Source organism: Calidris pugnax, unplaced genomic scaffold (genome assembly GCF_001431845.1).
Source record: "Calidris pugnax isolate Ruff unplaced genomic scaffold, ASM143184v1 scaffold180, whole genome shotgun sequence".
Taxonomy (NCBI): Eukaryota; Metazoa; Chordata; class Aves; order Charadriiformes; family Scolopacidae; genus Calidris; species Calidris pugnax.
In genome coordinates this window covers 2,154,611-2,180,944 of record NW_015090916.1, presented here as the reverse complement: position 1 = coordinate 2,180,944, position 26,334 = coordinate 2,154,611, and the positions used below count along the sequence as shown (strand labels likewise).

The 26,334-nt window shown below is 48.6% G+C and overlaps 4 protein-coding genes across 6 annotated transcripts; 2 read left to right on the top strand and 2 right to left on the bottom strand.

Moving 5' to 3' along the window:
- Window positions 1-9: 9 nt before the first annotated feature.
- FDXACB1 (ferredoxin-fold anticodon binding domain containing 1) lies at window positions 10-4,623 on the bottom strand. Of its 2 annotated transcripts, XM_014949525.1 has the most exons (6): window positions 4,438-4,623; window positions 3,264-3,420; window positions 2,931-3,134; window positions 2,441-2,599; window positions 1,578-1,711; window positions 1,307-1,459 (listed from the first exon to the last, which is right to left on the bottom strand). In XM_014949525.1, exons 1-6 carry the CDS (start codon window positions 4,604-4,606, stop codon window positions 1,434-1,436), a joined length of 849 nt encoding a protein of 282 aa, XP_014805011.1. In that variant the 5' UTR covers window positions 4,607-4,623; the 3' UTR covers window positions 1,307-1,433. The 2 variants fall into 2 exon arrangements, with proteins under 2 accessions (XP_014805010.1, XP_014805011.1); XM_014949524.1 differs by having other exon boundaries at window positions 10-1,711.
- A 2,097-nt stretch (window positions 4,624-6,720) lies between these two features.
- CRYAB (crystallin alpha B) lies at window positions 6,721-9,860 on the bottom strand. Its single transcript, XM_014949523.1, has 3 exons — window positions 9,446-9,860; window positions 8,165-8,287; window positions 6,721-7,051 (listed from the first exon to the last, which is right to left on the bottom strand). Exons 1-3 carry the CDS (start codon window positions 9,641-9,643, stop codon window positions 6,848-6,850), a joined length of 525 nt encoding a protein of 174 aa, XP_014805009.1. The 5' UTR covers window positions 9,644-9,860; the 3' UTR covers window positions 6,721-6,847.
- A 1,890-nt stretch (window positions 9,861-11,750) lies between these two features.
- Window positions 11,751-13,729, top strand: HSPB2 (heat shock protein family B (small) member 2). Its single transcript, XM_014949526.1, has 2 exons — window positions 11,751-11,885; window positions 12,760-13,729. Exons 1-2 carry the CDS (start codon window positions 11,792-11,794, stop codon window positions 13,209-13,211), a joined length of 546 nt encoding a protein of 181 aa, XP_014805012.1. The 5' UTR covers window positions 11,751-11,791; the 3' UTR covers window positions 13,212-13,729.
- Window positions 13,730-17,689: 3,960 nt separating this feature from the next.
- LOC106892350 (chromosome unknown open reading frame, human C11orf52) lies at window positions 17,690-26,012 on the top strand. 2 transcript variants are annotated; one of them, XM_014949499.1, is made up of 4 exons: window positions 17,690-17,816; window positions 21,976-22,016; window positions 22,803-22,849; window positions 23,214-26,012. In XM_014949499.1, exons 1-4 carry the CDS (start codon window positions 17,785-17,787, stop codon window positions 23,448-23,450), a joined length of 357 nt encoding a protein of 118 aa, XP_014804985.1. In that variant the 5' UTR covers window positions 17,690-17,784; the 3' UTR covers window positions 23,451-26,012. The 2 variants fall into 2 exon arrangements, with proteins under 2 accessions (XP_014804985.1, XP_014804986.1); XM_014949500.1 differs by lacking the exon at window positions 21,976-22,016 and having other exon boundaries at window positions 17,719-17,816.
- Window positions 26,013-26,334: the final 322 nt, after the last annotated feature.

The following is a 26,334-nucleotide window of genomic DNA, read 5'->3' as shown; positions in this document are numbered from 1 at the left end:
TGAGGCCGCACGTGACCGGCGCCTGCCGCGGCCTCGCGCCCCCTGCCTCGCCCCGCAGCGGGACCGTCCGGGCGGCTCCGGCCCGTAGGTGTCGGGGGGGGGGCTCCGAACACCGGCGCAGAGTTCCCGGCGCTCAGACAGCCCTTGGGAAGGGGAAAGGCCCTCCGTCGCCCGGCGGATTGGATGCAGCCACCACCAGTACAAGGTACCGGGCAAACACAAGCCAGAGTAGGAAAAGTCCATTGGAACCAGCAAGGAGATCAAGTCCAGTCTCACAGGACCCTAGCAAAGAAAGGCTCCGCTTTAAAAAGTGAGTTTTCATGACACACACAGAGAACAGGAACGTGCTTGGTCTTCTTTAACAGGAATTTCCACATTTGGAACATGCACAGGTACTTGAAGTCCCCACTGCCTTCATAGGAGGCACTGCAGTAACCCACGGCGTTAGGCCCAACAAGATATAGGCCACATTTTCCAGATCAGCAACAAGTGCAGATGCTGCTTGAGCACCTGAGAACAACCTACAGTGCCCTACCGAAGAGTTACCCGCAGGCGTTCGTTTATTTCCTTCCGAAAGAGCAGCTGCATCTCTGCCACCTCCTGGCGGCTCAGTGCCTTGTCACAGGACTGAAAGGTCAGCCTGTAGCAGAGACTTTTCCTTGCTGTCTCTGACTGCTGGAAACTGTCGATTAACTGGATGGATACAACCATTTCACCCGACACCTGCCTAGCAATGGTGTGAAAAGCAACCTCATCAAATTGTTCCCCATCAGGAACCCAAAAGCTGACATCGTGCACATAGGAAGGTGGATAGAGAGAGAAACTCTTGAAAAGTCTTAACTCTCCTCTAGGAAATTGACGGAGGAATCGTGTGTCTGATGTCCAGAGCATTCGCCAGTCAGATATTCCACATATCAACATGGCTAGGAGGTCAAGATTCAACGAAGCAAAGACAACCACTAACTCACTGCTTACCAGTTCGGTCCTTATAACTCCCACACAGGAGCCCTTCTCACAGGAGCCTGAAGTATTTATCTCCATACAGATGAAGTACTGAATTTTACTAAGATGAGATTCAAAAGCAGCAAAGTCACTCAGGTCAATTGTTTCAAATCTTTCTGCTTCCTGCAGACTGATACTCAGTTCAAAGCCGGAAACAGTCTGGTGAAGACAATGTATGCTGGTTTTGATGCTATTCGCCAACATCTGGATACAGCTGTTCTCTGTATCCCTGTCAACTGCACATACAAAAACCACCTCATGAAAAACAGGCATAGAGTAAGGAGTGATAAGACACTTCCTGAAAACTGGGCCAGAAAGAACATGAAGTGTCCCCGGGACAAAGGCTCCTCTTTGTATTATTGCCTGAGCATAAGGTAGAAGGGAGGGTCTAAGATAATACTGTTTGGAAACGTGGCATTCCTCTTGTACATTCACCCAGCCATTCTTATCTGTGCCCCTGCAAAAATCAACATGGGAAAATAAAACTGCATTTGCCACTCCATTAGACATTTCTCCAGTGCTTGGAGTTTCTTCTGGACTCACAATGATCCAAAAGATATTTGAGTGACAAATACCATTGAGGTGACCTTGGTGGAGCACAGGAAGGCAGTAGTCAATGTTTTGTAATGGAAAGGCTTGGCTGAGCTCTGCAGTGAGCTTCTCCTTTACTGTCCGTACTGGATGATTTGAATTTAGTTCTAGGAAACCCCTGTGAAAAATAAAAGCACAAATTACAGACACCACTAAACAGATTTCCTTGAAATGCCTTCCTGTGATTGTAATTTGAGTGCAGCAATTTACCCAAAACAATCTCAGATGTTATGTCAGTTTCTAGTAGCTACCTGAACAAGCCAAGTCTTCCATCAAAGGTGTTGCAATGGATAACACGTTTTCAGGACAGAGCAGTTTGTTCCCAGTTTGCAATCAAGAATTAACTGCACTTTTGTTGGTAAAAAAGGAATGGGACTTAACAGTCAGTATCACCATTCCCACTCAGCACAGCCATTACCAAACTACAGAAATTAATTCAGTAATGCTAGCCCTGGAGAGTCTCTGAAGTATACAGCAGTTCGCCTAAGAGGTTAGCATTTTTTATCCTAGCTAGCCTTAGTATTGTGGTATTAGCAGACACCAAGTCACCTCCTGAATTTCTTCCACAGTACAGTAAAAGAGATTAAAGTTTTCATTTTTATTTGTGTGTTCCAGTATACAGCAACTTGGTCTCAACCATAAAGTTTCTTTTTGTTTTGTAGACTTATTTTCAAGTAGGCCATAACCACAAACCAATAAGAAGCAGACTTGAAGAAGAATGGAACAGAATGAAAAGGGGAAAGAAGGGAAACTGAAAAAATTCCATTTTATCTGACATCTATGCTGGTCATTCCCACTGAGAGCAGGAGTGTGTGTTATTGCCAAACAAGTTAATTATAAAACTTACCTATTAATTTTATCCACAAGTACCTGCGGTACTTGGAAAGAAACTTTTCGGCTTTCCAGTTCTATCTCGCAGATCACAGGTTTGAAATATGGAAGTGATGTGCTTCGTGTGAAAACGTGGTTTAAAGCACCCTCTATACAGAAAGATTTATCTTGACTCCTGACAATACACAAAAGCAGAGCAAAGTCAGTGGTCATTTCCTATATCTAATGTTTCACAAGCAAGCATTACAGAGATAACTCTGTTCTGAAATGGACCATTTTGACCTTTAAAATCCTAAAATAATCTTATTTTTTAGAGGGTATTTTGGCAAGAAGCTTGCATTTTTATCTTGGCTATTCTACTTAGAGGCAATAAAGAACTGTAGCTATTTTAAGGAAAATTAAAGGGAGTTCCTCTCTCCAACAAAGAAGGTGTTAAAACATCATACTAGTGCTAGGCATTATAAGAGCACAATATCAACTTTTCAGTTTTGCCACACAATGGTTACCTGTAGCCTGTACACTTATATCCACGGATAGTCTCTGCTTTAAAAGGATGAACATTACTCAAGATAAATCCAGCTCCTGCTGCCACGGCCACTATTTGCCAGCTGTTGTGCCATTCTCTCCTTGGCTGATCAGCAGGTGTCCCACCCTGTCCATTGCAAAGAGCCACATGGACCTCTCCCTCCTCTGACAGCACTTCTGCGGCGCTAGAAGGAAAGCCAGGCAACAAGAAAAATCACACAGAAATTGTATAGTGCCAGAAAAACAGCTGTAACACAGCCAGAAATATGTATCACAGCAGTCTATTAGGATAGAACTGCTTCTGGTTTACTCACCTATGGAAAAAGTGGGCAAGAAGCTCTCTGTTCTTGACCACTCCAGCTTTTCTCCCACAGTGAGGGAAGTTGAAATAAATACAATCAAATTCTCTTTTTTCTGGTGAAAAATAGTCCGTCAGCTTGGTGCAGTCCACAGAAAACAAAACTTCAGCTCCTTCAAAATTAAAGAAAAAACAAGACTCTGATGTTTATCATTACTGAAAATTTTTAATTCATAGAATCATAGAATTGCTTAGGTTGGAAGGGACCTTTCAGATCATCTAGTCCAACCGTCAACCTAACACTGACAAAAACCATCATTAAACCATATCTCTAAGCACTATGTCTACCCACCTAGTCCATTTTTAAGCACATCAGAGCAGCAGCTGCCCGGCATCTTCATACTCATGTGTATTTGGAAAACCAGAAAGCCTAGGCTCTCCTTGCTGTCTTACAGAGACTTCTACTCACTGGCTGCTTTTTTCAGAACTATTTCCAGAATCATAGAATGGTTTAGGTTGGAAGGGACCTTGAAGATCATCTAGTTCCAATTCCCCTGCCATGGGCCGTGACACCTCCCACCAGAGCAGGTTGCTCAAAGCCCCATCCAACCTGGCCTTGAACACCTCCAGGGATGGGGCATCCACAGCTTCTCTGGGCAACCTGTTCCAGTGCCTCACCACCCTCAAACTGAAAAATTTCTTCCTAGTATCTCATCGAAATCTACCCTCTTCCAGTTTGAATCCATTACCCCTTGTCCTATCACTACATGCCCTTGTAAAAATCCCCTCTCCAGCTTTCCTGTAGGGCCCCCTCAGATACTGGAAGGGGCTATTAGGTCTTTCCGGAGCCTTTTCTTCTCCAGGCTGAACAACTCCAACGCTCCCAGTCTGTCGATTCCAGCCTGATTAGATGTTAGGGCATTTGACTCAGCCTCTTGGACAACTCCAGTTCCTCGTGGCAAGTGTCCTCCGGAGACCTGCCTGGAGCGGTGGAGGGCTCCAAGGCGCCCGGACCCCGGTTTAAGGAAGGCGTGTCGCCCCATAGCCCTGCCCCGCGCGTTGCGGGAAAAGCGGGTACAGCTAACGGCCGAGCACCCCCCGTCCCGGTCTCCCACGGCGCTTTGCCCGAGGACCCCTACTACCACCCTCCCTTCCCACCGACCTGCCCAGCCCCGCCGGCGCCGACCCACCTCCCTCCCGCAGCTGCCGGATGCTCTCCGCGGCCCGCCCCCGCCCGCGCACCTCCTCTTCGCTCTCGTAGCAAGTGGCCACGACGCGGGTCCCCGCCGCCCCGCAGAGGGAGGCCGCGAAGGAGAAGTTGCCCTCGCCGAGCAGCAGGACGCGGCGCAGCCCCTCCATCGCCCCAGCGAGCCCGCACCCCGGCGCTCGCTCATGACGTCGCTGCCGGCCGCTGATGAGCTCATGGCCCTTGGTGGCCGCACGCCGCCCCGCCCCGCCCTCGGTGGGGCGAAAGGCGTCCGCAAAGCTTCGTGATCTTAGCTTTAGGCTGACTTGAAGGTAGTAGGGCGGTAGGGAATACTGTGGTCTTCCTGTAAGATACAAAGCGTTGAAGTTTTAAACTTATATTTAGCTATGCTAAATCTGGGTTTTTCTTTTCCGCACGCTCACCGCTTTGAAGCAACATCACAGAATAAAAAAGACACGCACAGAACTGAAACATAGTCTGTTGGATATGTGAGGTTGCCAAAGAGGAGCTTCTGAATGACATTTGTGCTTTGAGATGAAAGGATTGTTTTCTGTCATTTTCACATTGTTGACTTGTGCTGCTGTGGCACCACAGAACAGGTATTTCGAGTCATCCAGGGAGTGGTATCTGCATTTCAAGGGTTCTTGTCTTGCTAACCTCATCACCTTTATCCCCAACCAGTTTTCACTCTAAATTCCTATTTCTTGCTCCTGAGTTTGAGCCTAATGAAACCCTGTGCTATAGCAAATATGTCCCTCAGTTACACTTTCTGGATATATTCTTAGTATATTACACTTCCTGAAGGTTTTTTTTGTTTATTCTTTTAGGATTTGCATGAGAACGCCACTGGTTTCCGGGCCACCGCCCTGGGCTGTAACATCCTTCGTTCAACCCAACCGCTCAGTCCTGCCACACAATAGACTACTGGTCTCCATACAGCAGCATTTTCTTTGTTTGTGTCCAACAGTCAAAGAAGGAACAAGAAGCATGCAGGAAAAGCAAGAGATGGAGAGAGTCTGCAGACTATGCCTTCAGAAAAACAGGAGGCCTGTCTGCTAGCAGTGCTACAAGGGTATCCTTCAAGCAAAAAGACCTGTCACACATTAAAGCCAAATGGAGCATTATGTGGGAAACGCTCTTCCTGCTTTCCAAGCCGTATTGTTTGTAACCTATGTGTGTTTCTGTCGTTTGTTTTGTGTGCAGAGCTGACTGAAAGTCATCAGTCACCCTGCGCCTTGTTAGACAAGCCCAGCTATCACCTTAACTGGAAGAGTTTATTAGAACCACCTAATAGGAAACACTAGACCTTGACAATTAGGTGGCATTTGGGGTATTTGGCGATGTCCCCACATCACTGAGTGCTCATTTTATCTTTCTCACTTAAAGCCATGGAAGAAGGATGTCCTCTCAGTTCATTTGAGATTTAAATCATCCCTTCTAATATAACTTTTGTCTTAGCAGGTATAAGTAACATAGAAAATAGGCCAGGTCATAACTGAGTCTGTTGATCTGTGTGACAGATCTGTGGTATTCTTTTTTGGAGATGAATTTTAGAAATTCAATTCCAGTAATACACACTTTCCTTTATGCTCATATCCCTTTGAAGAGAGGTGTTAAGCAGATGATGACACTTAAGAAGGACTTAGTAGTGTTTTGTACCACTCAACAATGTTAGCATAAATCAGATTAATACTGTAGACGTCAGATCATGTTCATTGTTTGAAGGGCACTGACAACATAGTTTCAAAGTGATGTGATTTGCACCATGAGAGCAGGATGCTTTTCTCCTCTCTGGATATATCTGTGTTTATTGCAGCTATGCAGTTTTCACCTGCAACTGCTCTTATCTGGTTGCAGCACTTGGATGCTTCTCCATAACATGAGTCATTCTAGATATTTAAGATACAGTTGTCTTTCATTCAGTTGTTATCTAATACCCACACTTCGAATGAGTTTCGATTGTCGTGAAGCTGTTTTACCAGTCTAATCTCCACTGGAGAAACTTTTCTGTTACTTGTGAAACATTCTGGAGTCCTGTGGCGACACCGAGGCAAAAGGCTCATGCAATTGATGTATGCAAAGCATTAGAGTACACCAAGTGAAACAAGCAAATTGTTTCTTAACACCACCACAAACTCTCCTGGACATACCTGCCACTCAAGCTGTAAGCAAGAATGATGCCAGGTACGTCTCCCTGCACAGAAACCTCACACGGCTTTCTTGACCGAACACTCCCTTTGTCCTCAAAACAAAAAAAAATACAAACTGCTTATTCATGTTTTATTTGTTAGTTAACTTACTCAGCATAAATAATAAGAGTAGCCATTCAGTATAGCTGGCATCTGATGACAAGTGCTCTTGAATGGCCCCGAAGGGTGACTTTAAATAGCAGCCTACTTCCTTTGGGCTCCTGCAATGGCAGGCTTCTCTTCACGGGTGATAGGGATAGTGCGCTCAGGGACATCACTTTGTTTCCTCGGTGCGGTCACAGTCAGGACACCATCCAGAGAGAGTGATGAGGTTATAGTCAGAGGGTCCACATCATCTGGAATCCTGTATTTCCTGTTGAACTCCCTGGCAATAAAGCCATGCTCATCCTTCAAAAGGAGAAGAGAAGGAATAGCCCTCATTAGAATTGTTCATTCAGTTCCATCTAAATCATGGGTTCTTTGCATAAAGTCTGAGATCGGGAAGCTCCTGCTCTCAAATGAGAACTTTTCAGAGGGGTAGAAGAGTTTTTATTATGAGATACCTTTTATAAAGAGCCAAGACTGGCTGAAGTGAGACACTGCCCTGCCTAGGCTGCAGGTGCCTGCAGATACTCTGTTTACAGGAGGAGGCTTTATGTTCCAGTTCTCATGCCAGCCAGAGATTGGCTTCATTGCACAGTGGTGTGCTGTCATTCCTAAGATGCAGCAGCTACGCCTACATGCAGTGCCAACCATGCCTGTTCCCGAGGATGTCCAGACCTCTGGTAATACCCAGGTTTCTAGTGAGCTGACATCTGCTATAGTGCTTGGTTATTTCCTTAGCCAAAATAATTTGCAAAGCTATGTCAGGATTACAGGCTTCCACCAGTTACAAGTAATGCTGTTTCCTGACTGACAGATCTGTGCTCCCAGAAGCCCTTAGAGCTGACAATTCCAGTGACATAGCTACTTTATCATGCATATTTGTTTTCTTCTGGCAAGGACATGGGGCGGGGGGGAAGATGGGGACTGACAAACCCTGTTACATACACACAGGTCTCCAGAGACAGCAAGCAGTGGGATGACTGACAGCAGAACACAACTTTTAAGGATTACAAACTTTCAGGAAGAGGTGGCCTCATGGTAACGGAACAGGGCAACACATTGATTCATAATGTGGTTTAATTATTACAGTTCGTTGTTAGTTTATTGAATGCCTCCCTGCATTTCTGGCCTGTTCCCAGAAAGAGGGAGGCCCAGAAATGCCTATTTCAAAGATGGTGTTCCAGGTCAGTTCACAGTTCGTGTAACATCAGCAATAAATCTCCACCCTGTTGCTGCCCAGACTGGGTTCAGCTGAGGGGTTTGCACAGAGCATCTTCCATTAGGATTGGTTGATAAAAAACCATTAGAAGAATTTGAGATGAGCACAGGAGAGGATTGTTTGGCAGACTCCTTGTTTAACCATAGATGAGGAAGTCCACACTGACTCTATGAGTTGCACAGTTAAAGTAGAGGTACCTGTCGCTCTTCATGTTTCCCGTGAATTTCTATCATGTCCCCAAGCACCTTCACTTTTAGCTCCTCAGGGGAGAAGTGCTTCACATCAAGATTTACAGAAAATTTGTCCTTCTCCAGTCGCATCTGCAAAACAAGGAGGTGAATTCAGAAAAGAGCAGGTGACGGTTTCAGCTTAAAAAGGATATCAGAATAAAGCAGTTCAAGACTCAAGCTGGTATCTACACGTACTGTCTAACCTTCATTTGATCCTGTGATTCTGATCTGGATGGCTTTGTCCCTTGCTGCCCAGTTATATTAATGCAGTATCTAAATTGCAATTAATACAATATCTAAAATGGGAATGCTTTCTCTTGATCACATGGGATAAATTTTTTCCGTGTGAGTGAGGAAGAGATTTTCTTAATCTGAATCCTGGAGCTTTGCTCTGGGATGTGGAGGCAGCCTCTGTACCAGCTCTACACTTTTTGGTTTCCAGAGTTTGACCTAGGAGCCTAAGTCCATCCTCCTCCCTCCAGATTATTTGTGAAGATTTCTCCACTGAGATAGTCAGACATTTCTATCTGTGGTGTTTATTATGGTTGCTTTAGTGGACAACCAGACCCAGGTCACTAAATCAAGGGAAACGTTATGCAAAGATTAAAAAAATACTTTCCTCTCACTCCTTTGGCTTAGAATAGCTCTACAAGTTACTTATAAATAAGACAGTTGACTCGCAGAACAGGCAAGGTTGTTCGAACTGCGTGACTCTTGGCTCAGCCCCTGAAGCAAGCAGATGCCTGCTTCAGTATCCCTTGGGTCCTGTATCTTACTTAAAATGCTGCTTTCCTCAGCTGTGATTCTTTAAAATAGGACCCTTTTTCCTCAGCAACCATGAGCTCCCACACTGCCTGACATGAGGATCCTGCTACCCTTGCCCACTATCCCTGTGCTGTTTGCCTCTCTTGAGGGAGTGGGATTGAAAGTTTTGCACAGCAAAAAGTAGGCTTCCTCCTTTCTTCCATCAACTCTTACCATCATTTGACGCACACTCAGCTCAGTTTGCCTTTATTCTTAACACTGTGGCAGTACTTGCTCTCAGTCACAAATGATCAGCAGAGCATGCAGAGGTTCTTGCCTAATGCAGAAGAGCAGAGGCACAAACACAGCACCGTTCTCCCCAGCCTTTTCCCAATAATCATCTACAAGCAGCTTCCAAGCTCTCAGCTCTCATGGGTCTCCAGCTCCAGACCCATCAGGGTGTGCACACAGCAATAACAAAGACTATTAAGAAGGGAAGATTACCTCAGAGAGTCCCGTCTCTAGCCAACTGGGCATCCGAAAAAAGGGGGATCTCATCAGGAAGGGACTGAAGCTGGGGGAAGCAGGGAAAAGCTCTGACTCCTGCAGGTGCTCTCCGAAAATCTGGTCAAAGATACGACTCGGTGCCAACCAAGAAAACAGAGGTCTGCGGATCAGGGGGTTATGAATGGTGATATCCATTGGAGTGCGCTGGAGGAGCCTGGCAAACAACTGTGCTGCAGTTCTGTGCCGGGAGTGCGGGACAGCTTTATACCCGTGCAGCTGGCCTGGCCTTCCCCCCCGCCCGCCCAGAGGCCTCTTGAACAGTGGTGTCAGGGATTTTATTGTCCCACTTCTGGGCTGGTCCCTTCAGTGGTGCCCAGTAGCTGTCTGGGGGATTGGAACACTGCTGAGGAGGGGGGGGAAGGGGAGAAGAAGAAAAGGAGCCTAATGGGGCAGCAAGAAGCCAAACTGCCCAGCCGCCCGCCCCACTCCCCACGTGCTGTTTATCTGCCGAGTCCCAGGCAGGCTTGGCGGATGTTCCCAGCTGCTTTGGATGCCAGCAGGATCAATGCAGCTCCTATCTTTGGCTCACAGGGAAAATGACAAGGGGCTGTTGTTCCCACTGCCAGCACTGAGACTTCAGCTCCCCACAGCACCCACCAGTCTCGGAAGAACTCTGCTTTTTCTTAAGGCAAAGGAAGCCACCGGCCTGCTTTATTCAGAGGGCAGGAAAGATCCTTGGAGGTCTTTGCTGAGATACCCCTGGCAGTGCTGCTCTCTGCAGCCCAGTAAGCCCCACTGCCTCCGTGCATGCCCATTGGTGTGTGTGCAAATGAAGGATGGCTTTCTCCACAGTTCTGCAGCCCAACACCTCCCGTCTTTTGCCCACTACAGAAACCACTTTGCTGGAAAGCGCAGAAGAGCCTGACACTGAGTATTCCAGAGGGGTGTGAGCAGAGATAAACCAGGCATGCCAATAGCCTCTATGCTGCTGCACTAAGCCATGCCTTCACAGGGATGCAAGCTACCTCTGTGCCCTTGCAGCAAGCTGATTTCCTATAATTATGCTCCTGATATGTCTTAATTCACACATATATTTTAATTCCTGCCTTGCCTGTGAACCTAAATCATGGGAATGGGTTCAGCCTAGCAACTGTCTTTAAAGAGCAAGAACTAGACTGAGAGCTTGCAACTTAAACACCATTACTGGCTCAGAGGCATATCATTCTTACTGCTAGGACCACCAGTCCTTTGTGAAAGGGTCTGATCCTCTTCCTCTCAGCTTGCCTGCAAAAATAGGGAGCAGAATTTGCTCTGTGCAACAGCTCACGCCATAAATAACTTCTCCAGTTCCCCATTACATCAACAGCAGTGCACCTGCTCTCTCACACTGCAGGGACACGGACTCAAAGAAATCTCTGGTTTCAGGGTACGAGGACCTTAACTGGGCACTACTCCCCACCCCCCCTACCCTGAGTTCAGTACAAAATGGATCTATGCCAGCTTCAGATCCCTGGTTAACTCATGATCACTGGCACTAGTATTTCTCCAGGTCTTACTACATTGTGCCAAAGCCCTGGTCAGGAAGAGTCTGGACAGCCAGCTTGCAGCAGCAGGGTTTGGGATGTAGAGGAGTCAGTAGTGGGATCTGGATCCTGTCTAGTCCTGCTTAACTACCTCCAGCACTTCACTACCCATAGGAACAAAAGGTTTTGCTTTTGGATTCTGTGAAAGTCAAGCTCCTTTGTGCAGGTTACCGGAGGGGCTGATTTGGGCCCTAAGCTCACAGTGGGGCGATGGGTGTGATAGTGATTTCATGTGACTTTGCACGACCAGATCAAGCACCAGCCAGCATTAGCGTAGCCCTGTCCCCATGGGGTGCTTTAGGGTCAGCAGGAGCAGTGTCAGGGACTCCTTAAACAATGCGCCTTCTTGTTGGCCCTTTCCTTTGGAGACACCTGAGGCAGCAGAGCCTGGGGTCTGTCCTGCTTTCTCCTACTTCAGCCTCCCTCAGCTCACCTCTGTGCCACCCTGCTGTACTTGGCTGCCTGTTTGCCTCCTGCACCCCCTGCTCGAGGAGAGGATCTTTGAGGTTGGGAGGAGGTGCAGGATTTTCCTGAGGCGTCCCTGACTGCAGGCACTGCCTGCACTGCCTGCTGGAATGCAGTGAGAAGCTTCCCTCGTCACCCTGGCGAGGCATCCTGGGGCCTGTGTGTGTGGCTATTTTGGTCCATCTTTTTATCACACACTCCTCCCTGTGGAATTCGCCCAATTAAAACCTTGCAATCTGCAGCCTTCGCTCTCAGAGGCAGTGAGTGCTTGGAAGGTCCCCTTCCTAGACACGCCATGGCTGCACGGACTGTCCCCCACGCCTACCCCATGAGTTCGGAGTACGAGTTTGCCAACCCTAGCAAGATCTACGACCAAAACTTTGGAGAAGGTAAGAAAGGACATGAGGTCCCCCCCAGCACCTTTCTCTCCTCTGGTGCAGGAGCACTGGTGGAGTCCCCCCGGGGAGACTGAGCTCCAGAGCAGGAGCCAAGGATTTTGAACATAAGGATTTAGGCCAAATCAGGAGGGGAATATCAGGGGAATAGCCAGGGTCTCTCTCTTCAGGTCCACTTCCTTCATCCATGCCTACTGCTGTCTCTCCTGTCCCTTCCTCATGCCCCTAATGATCTGGCATTCATGCATATGCTGTGCAAATGTGGAGCAAAATGCTCCAGGGGGGTTGGGGGATGGAGTTTTTGCAGCCGGGGGCTGTGGAGAAAAGCTGAGCTGGGGTGTTCAGCACAAAGCCTGGCAGTGGCTGGCAGAGGGGAAGGAATGTGGGCAGCAGCAGAACCATTCAGCACCAGCACAACAGCGTGAAAAGGAAAAAAGCTCCAAGGAAAGCCCCCTGGACAATGGCACACAAAAGGCCTTTAGTTCTTCAGGGCAGTTTCTTCACCATCAGCATTTTCCATGCCCATCCCTGGCTGTGGGCTTTGCACTGCGGAGCACCCAATGCACCTACTGGTCCCTCCTTGTCCACCCAGCAGACAAGCTGGATGCCAGCTCCTTGGCTTGCTGGCAGCTGCCAGCTGTGTGGTGAGAGGCAGTGGTTGGTAGGCAACTGCCTCTGTGTGTGTTTTAGAGACACAAAGGTAGGAACTGCAAGAGATTCCATCCATATTGTGCTGAGGTGGTAGTAGAACCAAGGTGTTTGCCAGGTCTTAGCCTTCTCCTGTCTCCTTCCCCTATCTGCTGCCAACCATCCTTCTCCAACTCATTCCCCTGGAAACCCCACACTCCTCACTGTGTCTCATTTTCAGGTGTGTCCCCATGTGAGATTTTAGCCCCTGCCCTGTACCATGGCTACTACATCAGGCCTCGAATCAATAAGCAGTTGGATCGAGGCACCTCTGAGATCAGCCTCAACGAGCACAAATTCCAGGTGTTCCTGGATGTTTGTCACTTCCTGCCGGATGAGCTCACTGTCCGCACCGTAGACAACCTGCTGGAGGTGATGGGGCAGCACCCACAGAAGGCTGACCGTCATGGCTTCATCTCCCGAGAGTTCACCAGGACCTACATCCTCCCTCTGGATGTCGACCCCTTGCTGGTGAGAGCCACATTGTCCCATGATGGCATCTTAAGCATTGTGGCTCCCCGGACAGGAAAGGAGGTGAAGGCCAGAGTCAACGAGGTGAAGATAACCCAACAGGAGCAGCCAGTGGGGAAAGAAGAACAGTCCGAGGAAGCAAAAGGGAAGGAAGAGTCCTAAAGGGCAGATCTGGGCTTGCACAGGGAAGGCGGGGGGGAAAGGGGTGGGGAATCCATGGTGCCAGATCCTTATTTCTCACCATCAGTGTCTAGCAGGGCTGTGAGGCAGCCATATATATGCCAGACTTCTGCATCTTAAGACTGATGGCTGGAAAAAGGGACTTGGAACTGAAAAAAGAGGGGGCTAAAGTTTTAGTGTGAGGGACTGTAATGCAAGTTTTCTCCTAGGTGAAGTGCTCATTGAGCACCATGCAGGGTGCTCTTCTCTCACCCCAAATGGCAAGGGTCACTTTTACCCTAAACTGTGAGGCTATGTCCTAGTGGACTGTTAAGCAGCCACTGTGCTCTAGCCCAGAAGGGTACTGGGAAGAAGGAAGAGATGATCCCAGTGCCATGCTTCTGAGATGGTGGCTGACCTCTGTGGAGATGGAAGGTGCTTGTTGGTCTGTAAAAGTGCCTGCAGCTCTCAGGAGGAAAGAGGAATAAATCTGCCTCTGATCTTCTCTTGTTTGCCTTGGATTCATGTTGCTTCTGGCCAAGCTACTCTGCAGCAGGAAGGATGGACAGTGCCGTAGCTGCTCCAGATACGGGGAGCAGAGCAGCGGAGAGTTCACACAGAGCTCATCTGTGGAAACGGCATCAGTGGGGACTTGGAGGGACTCTGTCCATGGGGCAGCCAGAGGGACGTCTGTGATTAGCCCTCCTGGTTCAGGTGTAGCTGGAGTTGCTTGCTGTTGTAGGGAGTCATCAGTGGGCAGTAGCCCCAAGGAGAAAATATGTAGAATGATGGGCTCTTGGAAGTTCCCTGTGCATTTCCAGACATGGAGCTGGAGTTAGCCCAAGTTAAAAAAGTGCCAAGCCATGGTATTTGCTTGCTTCAGCCCTCTAGTTTATGGACATAGGCTCATTCACATACAGAACTTTTCACCCCTTGTGAGGGGAGTGAACCCCAGAATGCTGAAGGGAAAGGCTCTACTCAGATCTCAAGTGCCTTGATGGTATCCCAACACCCTCGGTAGAGCCACAGAGGGGATGAATTTGGCCCCTTTTGCAGACACCATGATGCTACCGTCTACATGTCTCCATAGTCTTGTGATGTTGGGCCAGGAATCGTGTGTGCTGCTGTCAGTGGCAGCTGCTGCCTCGGATGGCCCCGACGGCTCAGCAGGTGCCAGTTGCAATCCTTGTCTTATTAGAGCCAATTAAAGCAGCCAAAATGCTGTGTCACTGGCCAAATATGGGGGTCCCTGGCAGCCCTCCCACAGAGGAGAGAGGAGGTTCTGAAGTCCCTGTGACAGAGCTTCTCCCTCTCCCTGCTGGGATATGACCTGTAGGCTTCTGCACTTTGCCTCCATGAATACATAGGGCCAGAAATGCCGTGCTCAGGACTCTACCCCATGCAGCATACCTCCTTAGTTGCTGAAACACTGGTATAAGACTGGTCTTTCACCCTTGCCAGGCAACGTGGTATCTAGACCAGAGTGAATCACTGTGCAGCTATTTTCTGCCTCTCAGGGTCCCTGCCAGAAATGAGGATCAGAGTTAAATTAAGAGCAGCCCTGCCTGCCAGCCTCATGAGAGCAAATGGGAGGATGGCTAAGCCTCCATCCCCCACCGGTGCAGATCAGATACCCACACTCACAGTCTGTATCACTGAGGGATGCCCTTACTCATGAAGTAGGACCAGATAAGCTGCTGCCAGTAAGTATTTCAGACACTGAAAAAATAAAAATCATCTTTCCAACAGGCTTTGTCTAAGTCATTAATAATAATTCCAAAGATAATCCTGGACTGGTGACTTTCAATCACCTGAAGCAGCTGCTTGTAAGGGCAGGAACAGCCCAGTCCTCAACTGCTCCCCTGCCTTCATCCTCAGTGCACAATGCATCAGCCTCATACACTGCACCAGATACATACCACATCCCATTCACAGCAGCACGCGCCCGAGTTCCAGGAGGGCTGAGATCTTGAGCCCACATCCCTGTGGTGAGCGCAGAGACCTGTGTCTGCGTGTGGGCTCAGGCACAGCCATAATTTCCTTTGTGCCCTACCATTAAAGGATTCATTTCAGAGTAGCAGCTATGAAACGCTTTTCTTTGCCTCTGATCTGGCATCTTCTGTGCTGGTAAGAAGGATCAGTGGTCCCCTTGCTCACTGCAGGTCTCTTGTCCCTAGAATAAACATCTTCACTGGACTGGGGATAGGGAGGATGGCCAACATATGACCTGCAAGCTGTGCAAAGGGCTGAAAGAGTGCACATACACACACAATGCAGACGTGGCACACACTAAAGCATTAAATGCCATCTGGCCTTGCTTTGACTCTACAACACAAGGATTGCGCGTTGCTGAACCACTGGAGGCTGAAAACAGCATGTGGCCAGGGCTGGGGCTGCACCGAGAGTGGATTTTAAGACCCAAAACACTTCAGAGCTCTCTCCTTCGTTTTTTATAGACAATGCCAACTTGTTATGTACCTATACCACATCTATCACAGTGTGGTCTCAGTCCCTCAATGTCTGAGGTACCTTGACACTATTGCAATAGAAATGCATGGCGTTAGTAGTCATTACACAGTTCTGTTCTCTCTCTGGCTTTTATTAGCCCCGTCTTTGCTCTCCAACGAGCTCATTCTCTATTGCTGGGCACTTGCAGGCTTGTCCTGTGCCACTTGCACAGCCTGTTACCCAGACGATGTCCCTGAGTGCATGAAGACAGCTGCCCCGATCAGAGGGGCTGGCACTGCCTGGTGTCAGCCGCTGGGCTGTTCCTTTGCACCCTGGCAGACTGCACAAAATAGCCTGATCGGTTTGCTGAGCAGGAGTGCTGGAAGCCATGCTGTCTTTCATCCCTGCAGACACAGACCAAGGAGGGAATGCAGAGTGGCAGCCAAATGCTCTCCAGCTCTGCCAATGTTTTTGATGCCTTTCTGTTTCTCTGGTGGAGCTCAAACCAGCAGGTCCAGTATTTGTGAAAGGGGCTGATGGGAACAGACTCTCAGCCTTTTTTTTTTCCTTCTCCACAAAGCAACAAAGCCCAAGTTATCCCAGAAATCAAAACAGACACTGGCTCACTAAATCAACAGTGTCTGTGGCAAACCCAGAGACACACAGTCTGCAACTTCCTAAGCAGGGCTAGACTCCTGAGACCACCCGGTCTTTGCAGGACCCTGAGAACATGGTCCTGTTGGGACTAGGAGTAAATCCTATCTGCCTGCATAAATCCAATCCTAAATTCTTCCCAGGGTGATGTGGTGCAGGCTGAGCTGTGCAATTTTCTACAGTCGCATGCTGAGGAGCAGTTTCAGAGCAAGACTCAGGCTCTGCTGCTCACGGTGCAGCTCATCCAGGAGTCAGCTAAGAGAGCAGCTGTACCCCATGGTCCTTCCAAAGCAGAACCCTTCTGCTCCTGCCACTTCTGGACAGGTACAAGCTTTGCTCTGCACTCCGGCAGATGATAAATGATGCTGTGAGCCTGTCTGAGAGTGTGGGTACAGCTGCAGGAGTAGGGGACAGGGGCTGGTTCCTGAGATAGCCCACCAGAAAGGTGAATTAATACTTACCCACTTGTCAGCACATCCCATGAGGCATTCAGGCCTGCACAAAACTGGAGCTGACTGCCAAATCAAAGCTGTGGAGCACAGTTTCTGCTCAGGGACTACATTAACATGGTCTCTTTCAGTATTGGGTATTGGCTGTCTTAGAGCTGCCAGAGACCAGCTCCCTGACATTAAGCCCAAGAATGACCCGCCACAGACTGAAGGGCTCTCAACACGGGTAGAGAGGTAAACTGCACATTAATGTTCCTATTTGACATGTAGAGGGATAAGCCTAAGAGCTGTATTGCAGGTCCTTAATGATGCAAGGTCCCTCATGGGATCCTGTCATTCTCAAAAGCACAAATCTCTGTAGCTTAAAAACCCCCCTGCATTCCAAGTAATGTCCCTCAGGTTGCACACACCTTTCTGCCTGCAGCAGAAGCAGCAGCACTAGAGCTCAGCCGAGAGCAGACCTGCAAGCCTGCTCTCACTTCCACTGGGGCACCACCTCCCTCCCAAGAAGATACGCTTTCTTTCCCAGATGATACCTGCCCATGCCACACATTTGTCTGACATCCTGCTTGAGATGCAACGATGAACAGCAGGAACAGCACCAGAGGGCTCTCACCCCGGGCTTTCTCCTTTGTTCAGAACATTTGAAGTCCCTCTTCCATCCTCTTTTGCATCACTGTTGGTAGCATCAGGATGGCACTGGTTGGAGAGAGGGATAGCGGAGGGACACTCACTGTACAAAGCAGAATTTTAGCCCCAGGGCTGAGGCCTGGAGGCATGCTGTCACCTTGCCCTTTCCTCCCTGGGTAGCAAGAGGTGAGGGCAAGCCCCGGGGACGCAGAGAGCCCAGGGCAAGCCCTCCGGTAGATGGCATGCACGGGCCTAGCACAGCGTCGCTGCAGCGATGGAGAGAAATCCGACACTGCCAGACACTCCCTTGGAATAGCCAGGGGCTGAGCAGGAACCAGGAAATACAAGCTCTCCCTGTCCAGAAAACACTTCTGCTTCATGGAGAAAGGAGCGACATGGGCAACCTCTGCAGCTACGGGCGACCACAGTGAGTACGGCATCGCCAGGTGTGGGGATGGCAGACAAAGCTGTGGGCACCCCGAGTGGAAGTTTGGGTGGACTTGGCAAGCTTTACTCCCTTGCACTGGATTTGCCAGGTCTCCCGGCTGGCTCTTAGCCCTGCACCTTGCCAGAGCACACAGAAACAGAGAGCAGGGGCATGGGGTCACTGATGTGCCAGGACAGGGACCAGGATAGGAGGCTGGGGGAGTCCCTGCCTGCCAAAGGCAGGAGGGCTTTGTTGCTCACATCTCTCAGTCCAGATGGGCTGTGGCACCCCCCTGGAACCGGCAGCTTGGGCTCCCGCAGCCATGCCAGCAGCTAACAGTAGCTCATTTCTAGGAAGGATCTAGTTAAAATCCCTGTCCTTGCCCCAGTAGTCTCCAGCCAGGTAGACACCATGATTTGTTCCTTTGGCATACTGCCGGGAGGGGTCCCTGGGGCGGCGCTGGTGCTATGGGCTTGTGGGTCAGCTACCCCCATCCTGCGCTCAGCTCCTCCAGCCCTTCTCCCTACCTGTGTCAGTCTGGGCTTTATTTGCACTTGGGGAATCCTGGCCACATTTTTCAGATGATGTTGCTCTTTTTGCCTGGGAGGGAGGATGACAGTTTAATCCCTCCTGGTTTATGTTGTACCCTGGACCTTCTGCTTACAGAAAAAGGGTACAGTGGAGAATCATGCAGTGCCAAGTGGAAATATTTTCAGCTCTGAGCATGGTACAAGGGGAAGAGCATGAATATCAGATGAAGCTCCGAGGACATTCTCTCCAACACTGCATTTGTTAAAAGTATGAGGAATTCATCAGCGCTTTTTAATAATTACAAGAGGCGCAGCATCACCTAGTGGTTGAAGCAGGGGAGGAGGTTCAGGGCACCGAGGTCCTTCCAACCTCTGCCCTGAGCTGGAGGGCAGAGGAGTTTGGAATTTAGGAATAGGAGCTGTAGGTGGGAGATGGAAGGCTGGTTCTTGACATGTTCCTCACTGAAAGTCCCTTTTTCCACTTTCTCTACTCTATGGCAGAGGGTAAATGAGGTATGCAGGACATCAGCTTCATTACTGCAAGGGGCATGGGGCTGATCAGGGAAAGCCTGGGGCACAGGCTGGTTTCCTTGAGCAGAGCTGCAGTTGCCAGCCACACTACTGATGTTATGTGGTGGAGAGAGCCTTGCTACAGCATGGGCTGGCAAAGCCAGAGACTCTGAATTACAAACACTAGCATTACAGCATATACTGTGGTGGCACTTTCACATCCAGACAATGCCAGGCCATGCACAAACACTTCTGCCTCCAAAAGGAATTATAAACCAGAATCCGAAGGTCACTCACCTATGCAGGGCCAGGCAGGAGAGCAGCTTTCTGCTCCCTTTGGGGAGCAGCATGATGGCAGGCTGGCTTTGCTGGGGGCAACATCAAATTCTGCTCCCCCAAGGCTACTGGACCAGGACTCGTGTCCCACTTGATTTTTTTCCCAGAGGCTGCATGGAAAGTAAGAAGCTGGGATGGTATTTCTTCTGATGCTGTCAATGCTACCTTCTGGCAGATTTCTGCAGCAGAGGGCAAAGCTCTGGCCAAAGACCCTTTTGACACCAACCACCCTCATGGGACTCAAGTACTAACATCTGCCCTACAGACTGTACAGCGAGAAAGCAGAGCTCTCTCCCCAGGAGCATCTTTCCCTGTCCTACACATGAAAACACATGGATGAAGAAGGGCCTCAGGCTCCCAGGCTGTCCCTGTACTGTGCTGGCTACTCAAATAGGCTCTTAGCAAGGAAAGAGGAAGGCAAATGGCAATGTGCAGTGGCAACATGAGCTTGGGAGACACCTACAGAGGGCCACAATCAAGAGCAGACTGGTGCACTGAAGCCCTGCTGCAGAAGTTTGCACGATTCATAGGTTTGCCTTGGTTACAGAGGAAAAAAAATGGTACTTAATTTTAGTTCAGGTATTTCATATATACTGCTTTTAGCTCTGTATATTTTCTTAGCACCACAGCTGTATCAGTAAAGAGATGGGCTTCCTAAATAAAGCTGAGACTTGCAAAAGGGCTCAGAGGAGGTAGACGCCCACCTTCTCCTGGTTAGAAGATCCTTGCCATGATCACTACAGAGCAAAGAGCAAGAGACTGAGAAGGTTCCTGGAGTCTTTAAAGAGAAGCCATTACCACAGGCTTATGTAGGGCAGAAATCGGGTTGGCACTGACATGGGGAAAGAGGAAGAAGCAATACAGGAGCAGGGACATGTGTGCTGTCATGTAGAATACAATGTGCTCCTGGCAGGCTGTGAGTTAGTTACAACATGTTTGACCTGGTTTTGAGAAGAGGGGAGAGGTTTGCTCTGCTCTTGTTTCCTTTGCCACATCCGTCCTAATTACCACAGATCTGAGGCTGGGAGATGCCGTCTCCTGCCTGGCTGTGATTAGCCTGCAGACAGCCTCAGAATAGCTCCAGCCTACACACTGGCTGCTAATGCTCTCTCTACAAAGGCAGACAACCAAAACAAGCAAGAGCAGCTTGGAACACTGATACTGTGACCTGCCTACTAGGAAAGAGGATATAGACCCTGCTGATTTTGCTTCAAATGGTGCTATTTTAACTACATTGCACAACGTGCCTGAATACAAAGTGCCCTAGCACACAAGCCTTGGCAAGGAGGGCCCTGATGACCCCACAAGCTCATAGACAGTGGAGGAGGGAGTTGCAACAGCCAAGTGCAAACCACCACAGGACAAAGCAATGCTGCCTTGAGGTAGGTCTTTAACTCCCCGGTGCAGCCCCCCCAGTTTTGTCTATCAAGGACTGGAGGGCCATTGGTGCCTCTCTGGAGCAGCACATAGCAGAGACACAAGAAGCAGTGCTGGATCCTTTTGCACAGGCGCATGGCCGTCCTGCCTTCCCCAAAGCTGCCTTTGACTTCCCAGGTCTAGCAAGCCTGGTTAATCATTACTGATAATGTTCTTTGCCCGCATTCATGCTTTTTTTGTTTTGTTTTGCCATTAGAGTGCCAAAGGCATTACCGCACACACTGTCCTGCTCACCCACCCATTGAAACTGCCTTTAAAAGCCAGCAAAGGCAGAGCTCTGCCTCAGGCAGTGCATTGTTCCTGCCTGTGGCAGGACTCTCTGGCAAACGCACACGCTGTGGGACACCTAATGCTTCTTGGGAGCCATCTGGTAACTCTGTAGCCTCATTAAAAGCGCTAGCTGCCCACTTTCAGCTGCTGCCTGTGCTGTGGCAGAGACACAGACCTGTGTGAGACCCTCAGCTGCACACTGTGCTGGTTGGCGGCCAGGACCAGATGGACACGCATACGCAGGAGGAGCCATACAAGGGCTGGCACCTGCTCTCCTCCAGCCATCCGAGCATGCTGCAATGATAACATTTCCTTCATGCATCTGAACCACAATGTGACACGTCTCAGCTCTGCCTGCGCTCCCCTGCCAGCACCGGCCGGCAGGAGCTCAGCTCCTGGCTCTGTTGTTACAGCTGGAATGAGTTTGGCTCCTGCTTATTCCATGGCTGGAACATAGCTGCATTTGGCGTGTCTCTTCCTGGTCACACAGGTCACCTGAGATTACGGTTTGGCGTGGCAATAAGTGCATAACTGGTTAGGTTTAAGTGGAAAACAGAACAGGAAAACTGTCTGAAACATTACATTAGCACAAGGTCTGTGCACAGCTGCACCTTGGACAAGGAGTCCAAAGCGCAGGGTATGGGGCTATCAGAGCATCTGGCCCTAAGAGAAGAGTTTCGTGCCAGTTGAGATCATGCTCTGCACCCTGCATCATTGGTCATAGAGCTGTGGAAATGTAGTTGCAAAACTACAGTGAAATTTCTCATTCACTCTGATGCATATGGATATTGGACAGCCAGGGAGGGCTGAAGGGCAAGCAGACTTGGGGGTGCCTGTGGGGTATGGTAGGTGTGTCACGGAAGAAGGAAACACATGCCCATGTCTCCCCTTTGGACTTTTTTCCTGAAACAGTCACCCAGGTTCTGGCTTGGCTCAATAGCTCTTCTTGAGATGATGCTTCTTGAGCCTGTCTTATTACCCACAGATGTGGTGTCCGGGGGTGGTGTATTTGGGTTTGCATGTTATGAGAGCAGAGGCCGGGGATTTTCAGGGCTGACATCTCTCTCTGATTTCAGGAATTGTCCTTCGCCTTTTAAAAGAAAGAAAGAAAAGCAAGGTAAGGATTTGTGAAAATGCTTTAGAGGACAAGAAGAGGGGCATGACTGAGCCCCTAGTTAGCTGATACTAGTCACTGCTGACTGTGAACTGGATCGCTGAGGCTGAGATCCCCTCCCATACTCTTTTGTACCTAATCTTCCTCAAGAGAAGTTTGGTAGAAGCAAGAGGCAAGATTTCTTTAAACCTTAAAGCAAAGATGTGCCATGGGACTTGACAAGGGGGAGGGAAGGGACTTCAGCAATATCCTTAAAATACCAGAGTCTCACATCAAAACATGTGTGAGTACTCTCAAACGGCAGAATAGCAGAAGCTGCATCAAAATTCTGTAAGAGCTGCAAACATCCGTCTGACATCAGTCCCTCAGAATAAAGTGCATTTCCTAAGTAGCCCAGTTGTGTCCTGTGGCCTTTAGATCATGCTGGGCAAATTATGTTTGCCAGGCACCAAAGGAAATAACAAAGTTAAAACTGGATCTGACTTCTCCAAGGGCCTGACAAGGAAGCTCTCTGTGCTGCGTCTGTCCTCCTAGGTTCTGCCAAGAACATTGCGGTCCACAGCATGTTGTCATCCACGGAAACCTTATTTTTTCCAAAGAAACAAGCCCAGACTTTCTTTTTTGGAGGCAGTCCTCAGAGACAGCATTAGAGTTGAGGCTGTCAGATGAGGGGGAGGTTTGATTTGTGTCCAGCAGGGAGAGCCCATGGGCCAGACACTGCATTTCTGTATCCAAAGGTGGAACAATAAACAGTTGTGTTAACCTGATCTGCTGGTGTTTCTTTTTCAGGAACTAATGTGAGACAGGACACCCAACAGCATCAGCCTGACAGGAAGGTAAAAGCTTTCCAGAGTTGTTTTCCTAACCATATATTGAGAAGAAAGAGCTGACTGACCACCACTTCCTAGGCTAGATTGGTTGGAAGCACATGGGACAGTTTATTCAGGGCCATGAAGCATCTCATCCCGTATAGGCTTTAATGGTTGTGGGAACAATGTGCATTGCTGTACAGTGATGTGGGCCCATTTTTTCCCCCCAAAGTGCAGTGGAAGCAGTAGGATGAAATGTCTCTCTGAGACTGAAGTGTCAGAGGGCTGGATGGGCTCGGGGCAGCATGCAGGGTGTCTCTGCGTAGTCTGGGGAAGGCATGTATAGCAGCAGCTCAGAGACCTGACTTTCCAGAGCTCTTTCTCCCCAAAGGCTCCAACGTATGAAGATGTCCCAGAGTTTCCTGTCTACGCCACTGTGAGTAAACCCAAGAGTGTGAAGCAGGATGACAACATTCATTATGCAGACATCCAAGTGTTCACCAAGGTCCGGGAGCGCTCTGCAGCAGAGGTGAAGAACTTACAAATGCAGAATGCTACAGAGTATGCCACCCTCAACTTCCCCCGACCCAGGCTGAAATATGACAGTAAGAATGGGACCCTGGTATAAAAGGCTCGATGGCCCCTTCTCCTTCAGGAGCAAAAGGATTTCACAGAGATGCTGTAGATGCAAGCTAACCTCATGGACACATCAAGTCTCCTTAAGAAAGTGCAGAGAGGCTGTATCTTCCACCTGCATTTCTCTTTGGAGGACACAGACTTATTTATTCTCACGTGATTAGTAGTTTCCTATCTGATTCTGCTGACAAAAAACACCTCTTACCCTTGGAAGAGTTGCTGCTGAAGCTGGCAGCCCATCACTTCCCAGCACTGTGAGGAGACAGAGCCACTCCTTGGCTGAATGAAGGCTAAAACCACAGCTCAGAGCTGCAGTGAGAAAGTGTGCTGTGGCACAGGACCAGCTGAGTGCTGCTCTGCAGATGGATTTGGGAACATGGCATGCAGGATTCAATATTGGGACAAGGGGGATGTTGCCACAGGATTTTATGTCAATGTTAAGAAAATTCTGCAATGTGCAGAATCACATGTGGATGATCCTGTGAAGAAATGGCATGAAACCTTTAACAGCGTCTACTGCACTGTCTTCCTTTAACACCTGCTGGTGTAACTGCGGTCATGCACTATGTGCATCCCCTTTTCTCAAAAAGCAGTTTTATAACCATGCATAGTACACTAAAACCAAGGCCAGAATTGCAGAATTAACTGAAAGGTACAGAACAATTTCTTTCACTGAAGGGCTGTACAGATATGCATCCTTACCCCAACATACACAGAAGTAAGTAGTGAACTCTTGGCTCTGACTGGAAATGAAACAAGGAAAATTTGCAATTGAACTATGAGGCAGCCGTTTAAAAGCCACTGCCTATATTTAGGGCAGTTATCCAGTCCTTAGAGTATAGCAGCTGTCTGCATGCCTGAGATACTGGGAATGAATCCTGGTCAATTTTAGAGAGGGCTTTGAACTTTTCCTCCATTTTTTCTTACTTCATACTGTCAGCTTTAGTTATAAAACCTAGTAACATAGAGCATATACCATGTGGTGTTTTCTCCTAACCACATTGAGACTTTGTTTATGGATTTAAAATAGTGTAAATAATGCAGTATAGCAATCATCCAAAAGGCTTCTGCCACTGGACTGAATTTGGCAGTTGCAGCACTGGCAGTTGAACAGGGCTCCCAGGCAGTATCTTCAGGCACTATAAATCAATGCTTGGCACATTGTGTCTGCATAGCTAAATGCAGATTGTGGGACAACCTGTTTATTGCCAGTGTTTAAAAATGGACATGCTGGTGCATTTTATAAACATACATAATTTTGCATATTATGGCTCAGCTAAATGTAAAAAGCATGAAGGATTTCCTGCTCATTACAAAAAATGAAGCTGGTATGGGCAGTGTTTGCTAAGATGCAAGTGTTTTGAGGACCAATTCTACAATTTTTCTACTTTTTTGCCTGTGGTATCCAGTAAACCTCAGCAGGGCTATTATAAGGCCAAAGTAACATTTGCAGGAGGCGGCCCCTTTTTTGTAATGGATACAATATATTTTTCTACCTGAAAAGGGGTTTTTTGCCCATGCTATCCAGCTGACCTCAGTGGGGCCATTGTAAGATTTGCAGTAGAGGGCCCTTCATTTATAATGGGTACGAGATTACGTTATTGGAAAGGCTGGTTCTTTTGAGTGCCAAGGACTCCTCTTTCTGCTCCTCCAAGTTCCTTGCTGTACTCCATGTCCAGCATGAAAATCGGTCCTTTGAACTGAGGAAGATTGAATGGGCACAGGATTTACTTAGAAGAGTCAGGGAGTCATGGGACACTCTAGCACTCAGTTCTGCTAGCCCAGCTGTCAGATGTTCTACCAGATGTGGTTCATGCTGGGCAGCACTTATGTACCTCCTTGCACTGAATCACTGGTACAAGAACTGCAAAGGGACACTGGCTTCAGTTCCACTCAAGCCCTCCGCATCATAGCAAGAAATTGGATTTTTAGAAACATTACTAAATGTGGACTATAGTTCGGGAGACGTGAGGTTTTCTAGAAGGTGCGGACTCCAGTAGGTCATCTTTAAAAATAATTTAAGTGAAACAGCCCATTATTACAGTGGCATGCACAGCGTGTGGTACTGAAGTTTTTCCTCACCCAGCAGGAGGGCTGGGGCCGGGGACAGCGAGCTGCACAGACACTAAAGTCAAGCTCCTGGGCCCAGAGGGGTGTAAATTTGCACATCCATCAAGTTAAACCAGTTTCGCCATGGACATAGGCAGGACTGGGTTTGGCTCAGAGGAACTTGCTTTCACATAGTCACTTAGTTTTGTTGGTCTGTGGATCAGCCCTTTTGTATTCTGAATGAATGGGAGCTACAGTAAAAACTATCTTTTAAGGAGTGCCTCAAAACCTGGGGTGGTAGTTTTATCTCCTGTTCCCTAAGGAGCTCCAGCTTCCATATGTAGCTGGTACTTGGTGGTGTTTCTGGAAGAACAGCGTTATTTTAGAGACAATCTAATGCTCTGGATAGGAACAGGAGTAGTACAGTAACTTTGCCTGTTTACCAGGCCTTAAATAGATAGAATGTGAAAGCCACATGTTCTGCAATAAACGTTTTTCTAAAGGACTCATTTTGCACTGAATATTAAAAGCTTCCAACAGCGTTATCTCCTGTGTTTCCCGAGGTTGTTATGTTTAGGTGTTAAATGAGTGTTAATGTATCATATGTTCTTTGAACATTAAAGATGTAATTTTTAGTTTTAACTAATAAATTTGCACTTTTTGGGGAGGCGGTGTTCCGCTGGCCGCACCGGGGCTCTGGGGGCGCACCGGCTGCCCCCGCTGAGGGCCTGCAGAGCCGGGGCTCTGGGGCCGGCCCAGCCAGAGGATTCCTCGCTCTCCTCCCGCCCGAAGTGCGGCTCTGCGGTCCCCCGGGACCAGCTCCCCCC

Coding starts and splice junctions, on each gene's coding strand:
- FDXACB1 (XM_014949524.1), bottom strand. CDS start 4,606: ATGGAGGGGCTGCGCCGCGTCCTGCTGCTCGGCGAGGGCAACTTCTCC. Junction 3,421..4,437: donor CCGGCAGCTGCGGGAGGGAG/GTGGGTCGGCGC, acceptor TTAATTTTGAAG/GAGCTGAAGTTTTGTTTTCT. Junction 2,600..2,930: donor TATAAGTGTACAGGCTACAG/GTAACCATTGTG, acceptor GTGTATTGTCAG/GAGTCAAGATAAATCTTTCT.
- CRYAB (XM_014949523.1), bottom strand. CDS start 9,643: ATGGATATCACCATTCATAACCCCCTGATCCGCAGACCTCTGTTTTCT. Junction 8,288..9,445: donor TAGAGACGGGACTCTCTGAG/GTAATCTTCCCT, acceptor CTTGTTTTGCAG/ATGCGACTGGAGAAGGACAA. Junction 7,052..8,164: donor GGAAACATGAAGAGCGACAG/GTACCTCTACTT, acceptor CTCCTTTTGAAG/GATGAGCATGGCTTTATTGC.
- HSPB2 (XM_014949526.1), top strand. CDS start 11,792: ATGGCTGCACGGACTGTCCCCCACGCCTACCCCATGAGTTCGGAGTAC. Junction 11,886..12,759: donor CGACCAAAACTTTGGAGAAG/GTAAGAAAGGAC, acceptor TCTCATTTTCAG/GTGTGTCCCCATGTGAGATT.
- LOC106892350 (XM_014949499.1), top strand. CDS start 17,785: ATGGGCAACCTCTGCAGCTACGGGCGACCACA. Junction 22,017..22,802: donor AAGAAAGAAAGAAAAGCAAG/GTAAGGATTTGT, acceptor TTTCTTTTTCAG/GAACTAATGTGAGACAGGAC. Junction 22,850..23,213: donor AGCATCAGCCTGACAGGAAG/GTAAAAGCTTTC, acceptor TTCTCCCCAAAG/GCTCCAACGTATGAAGATGT.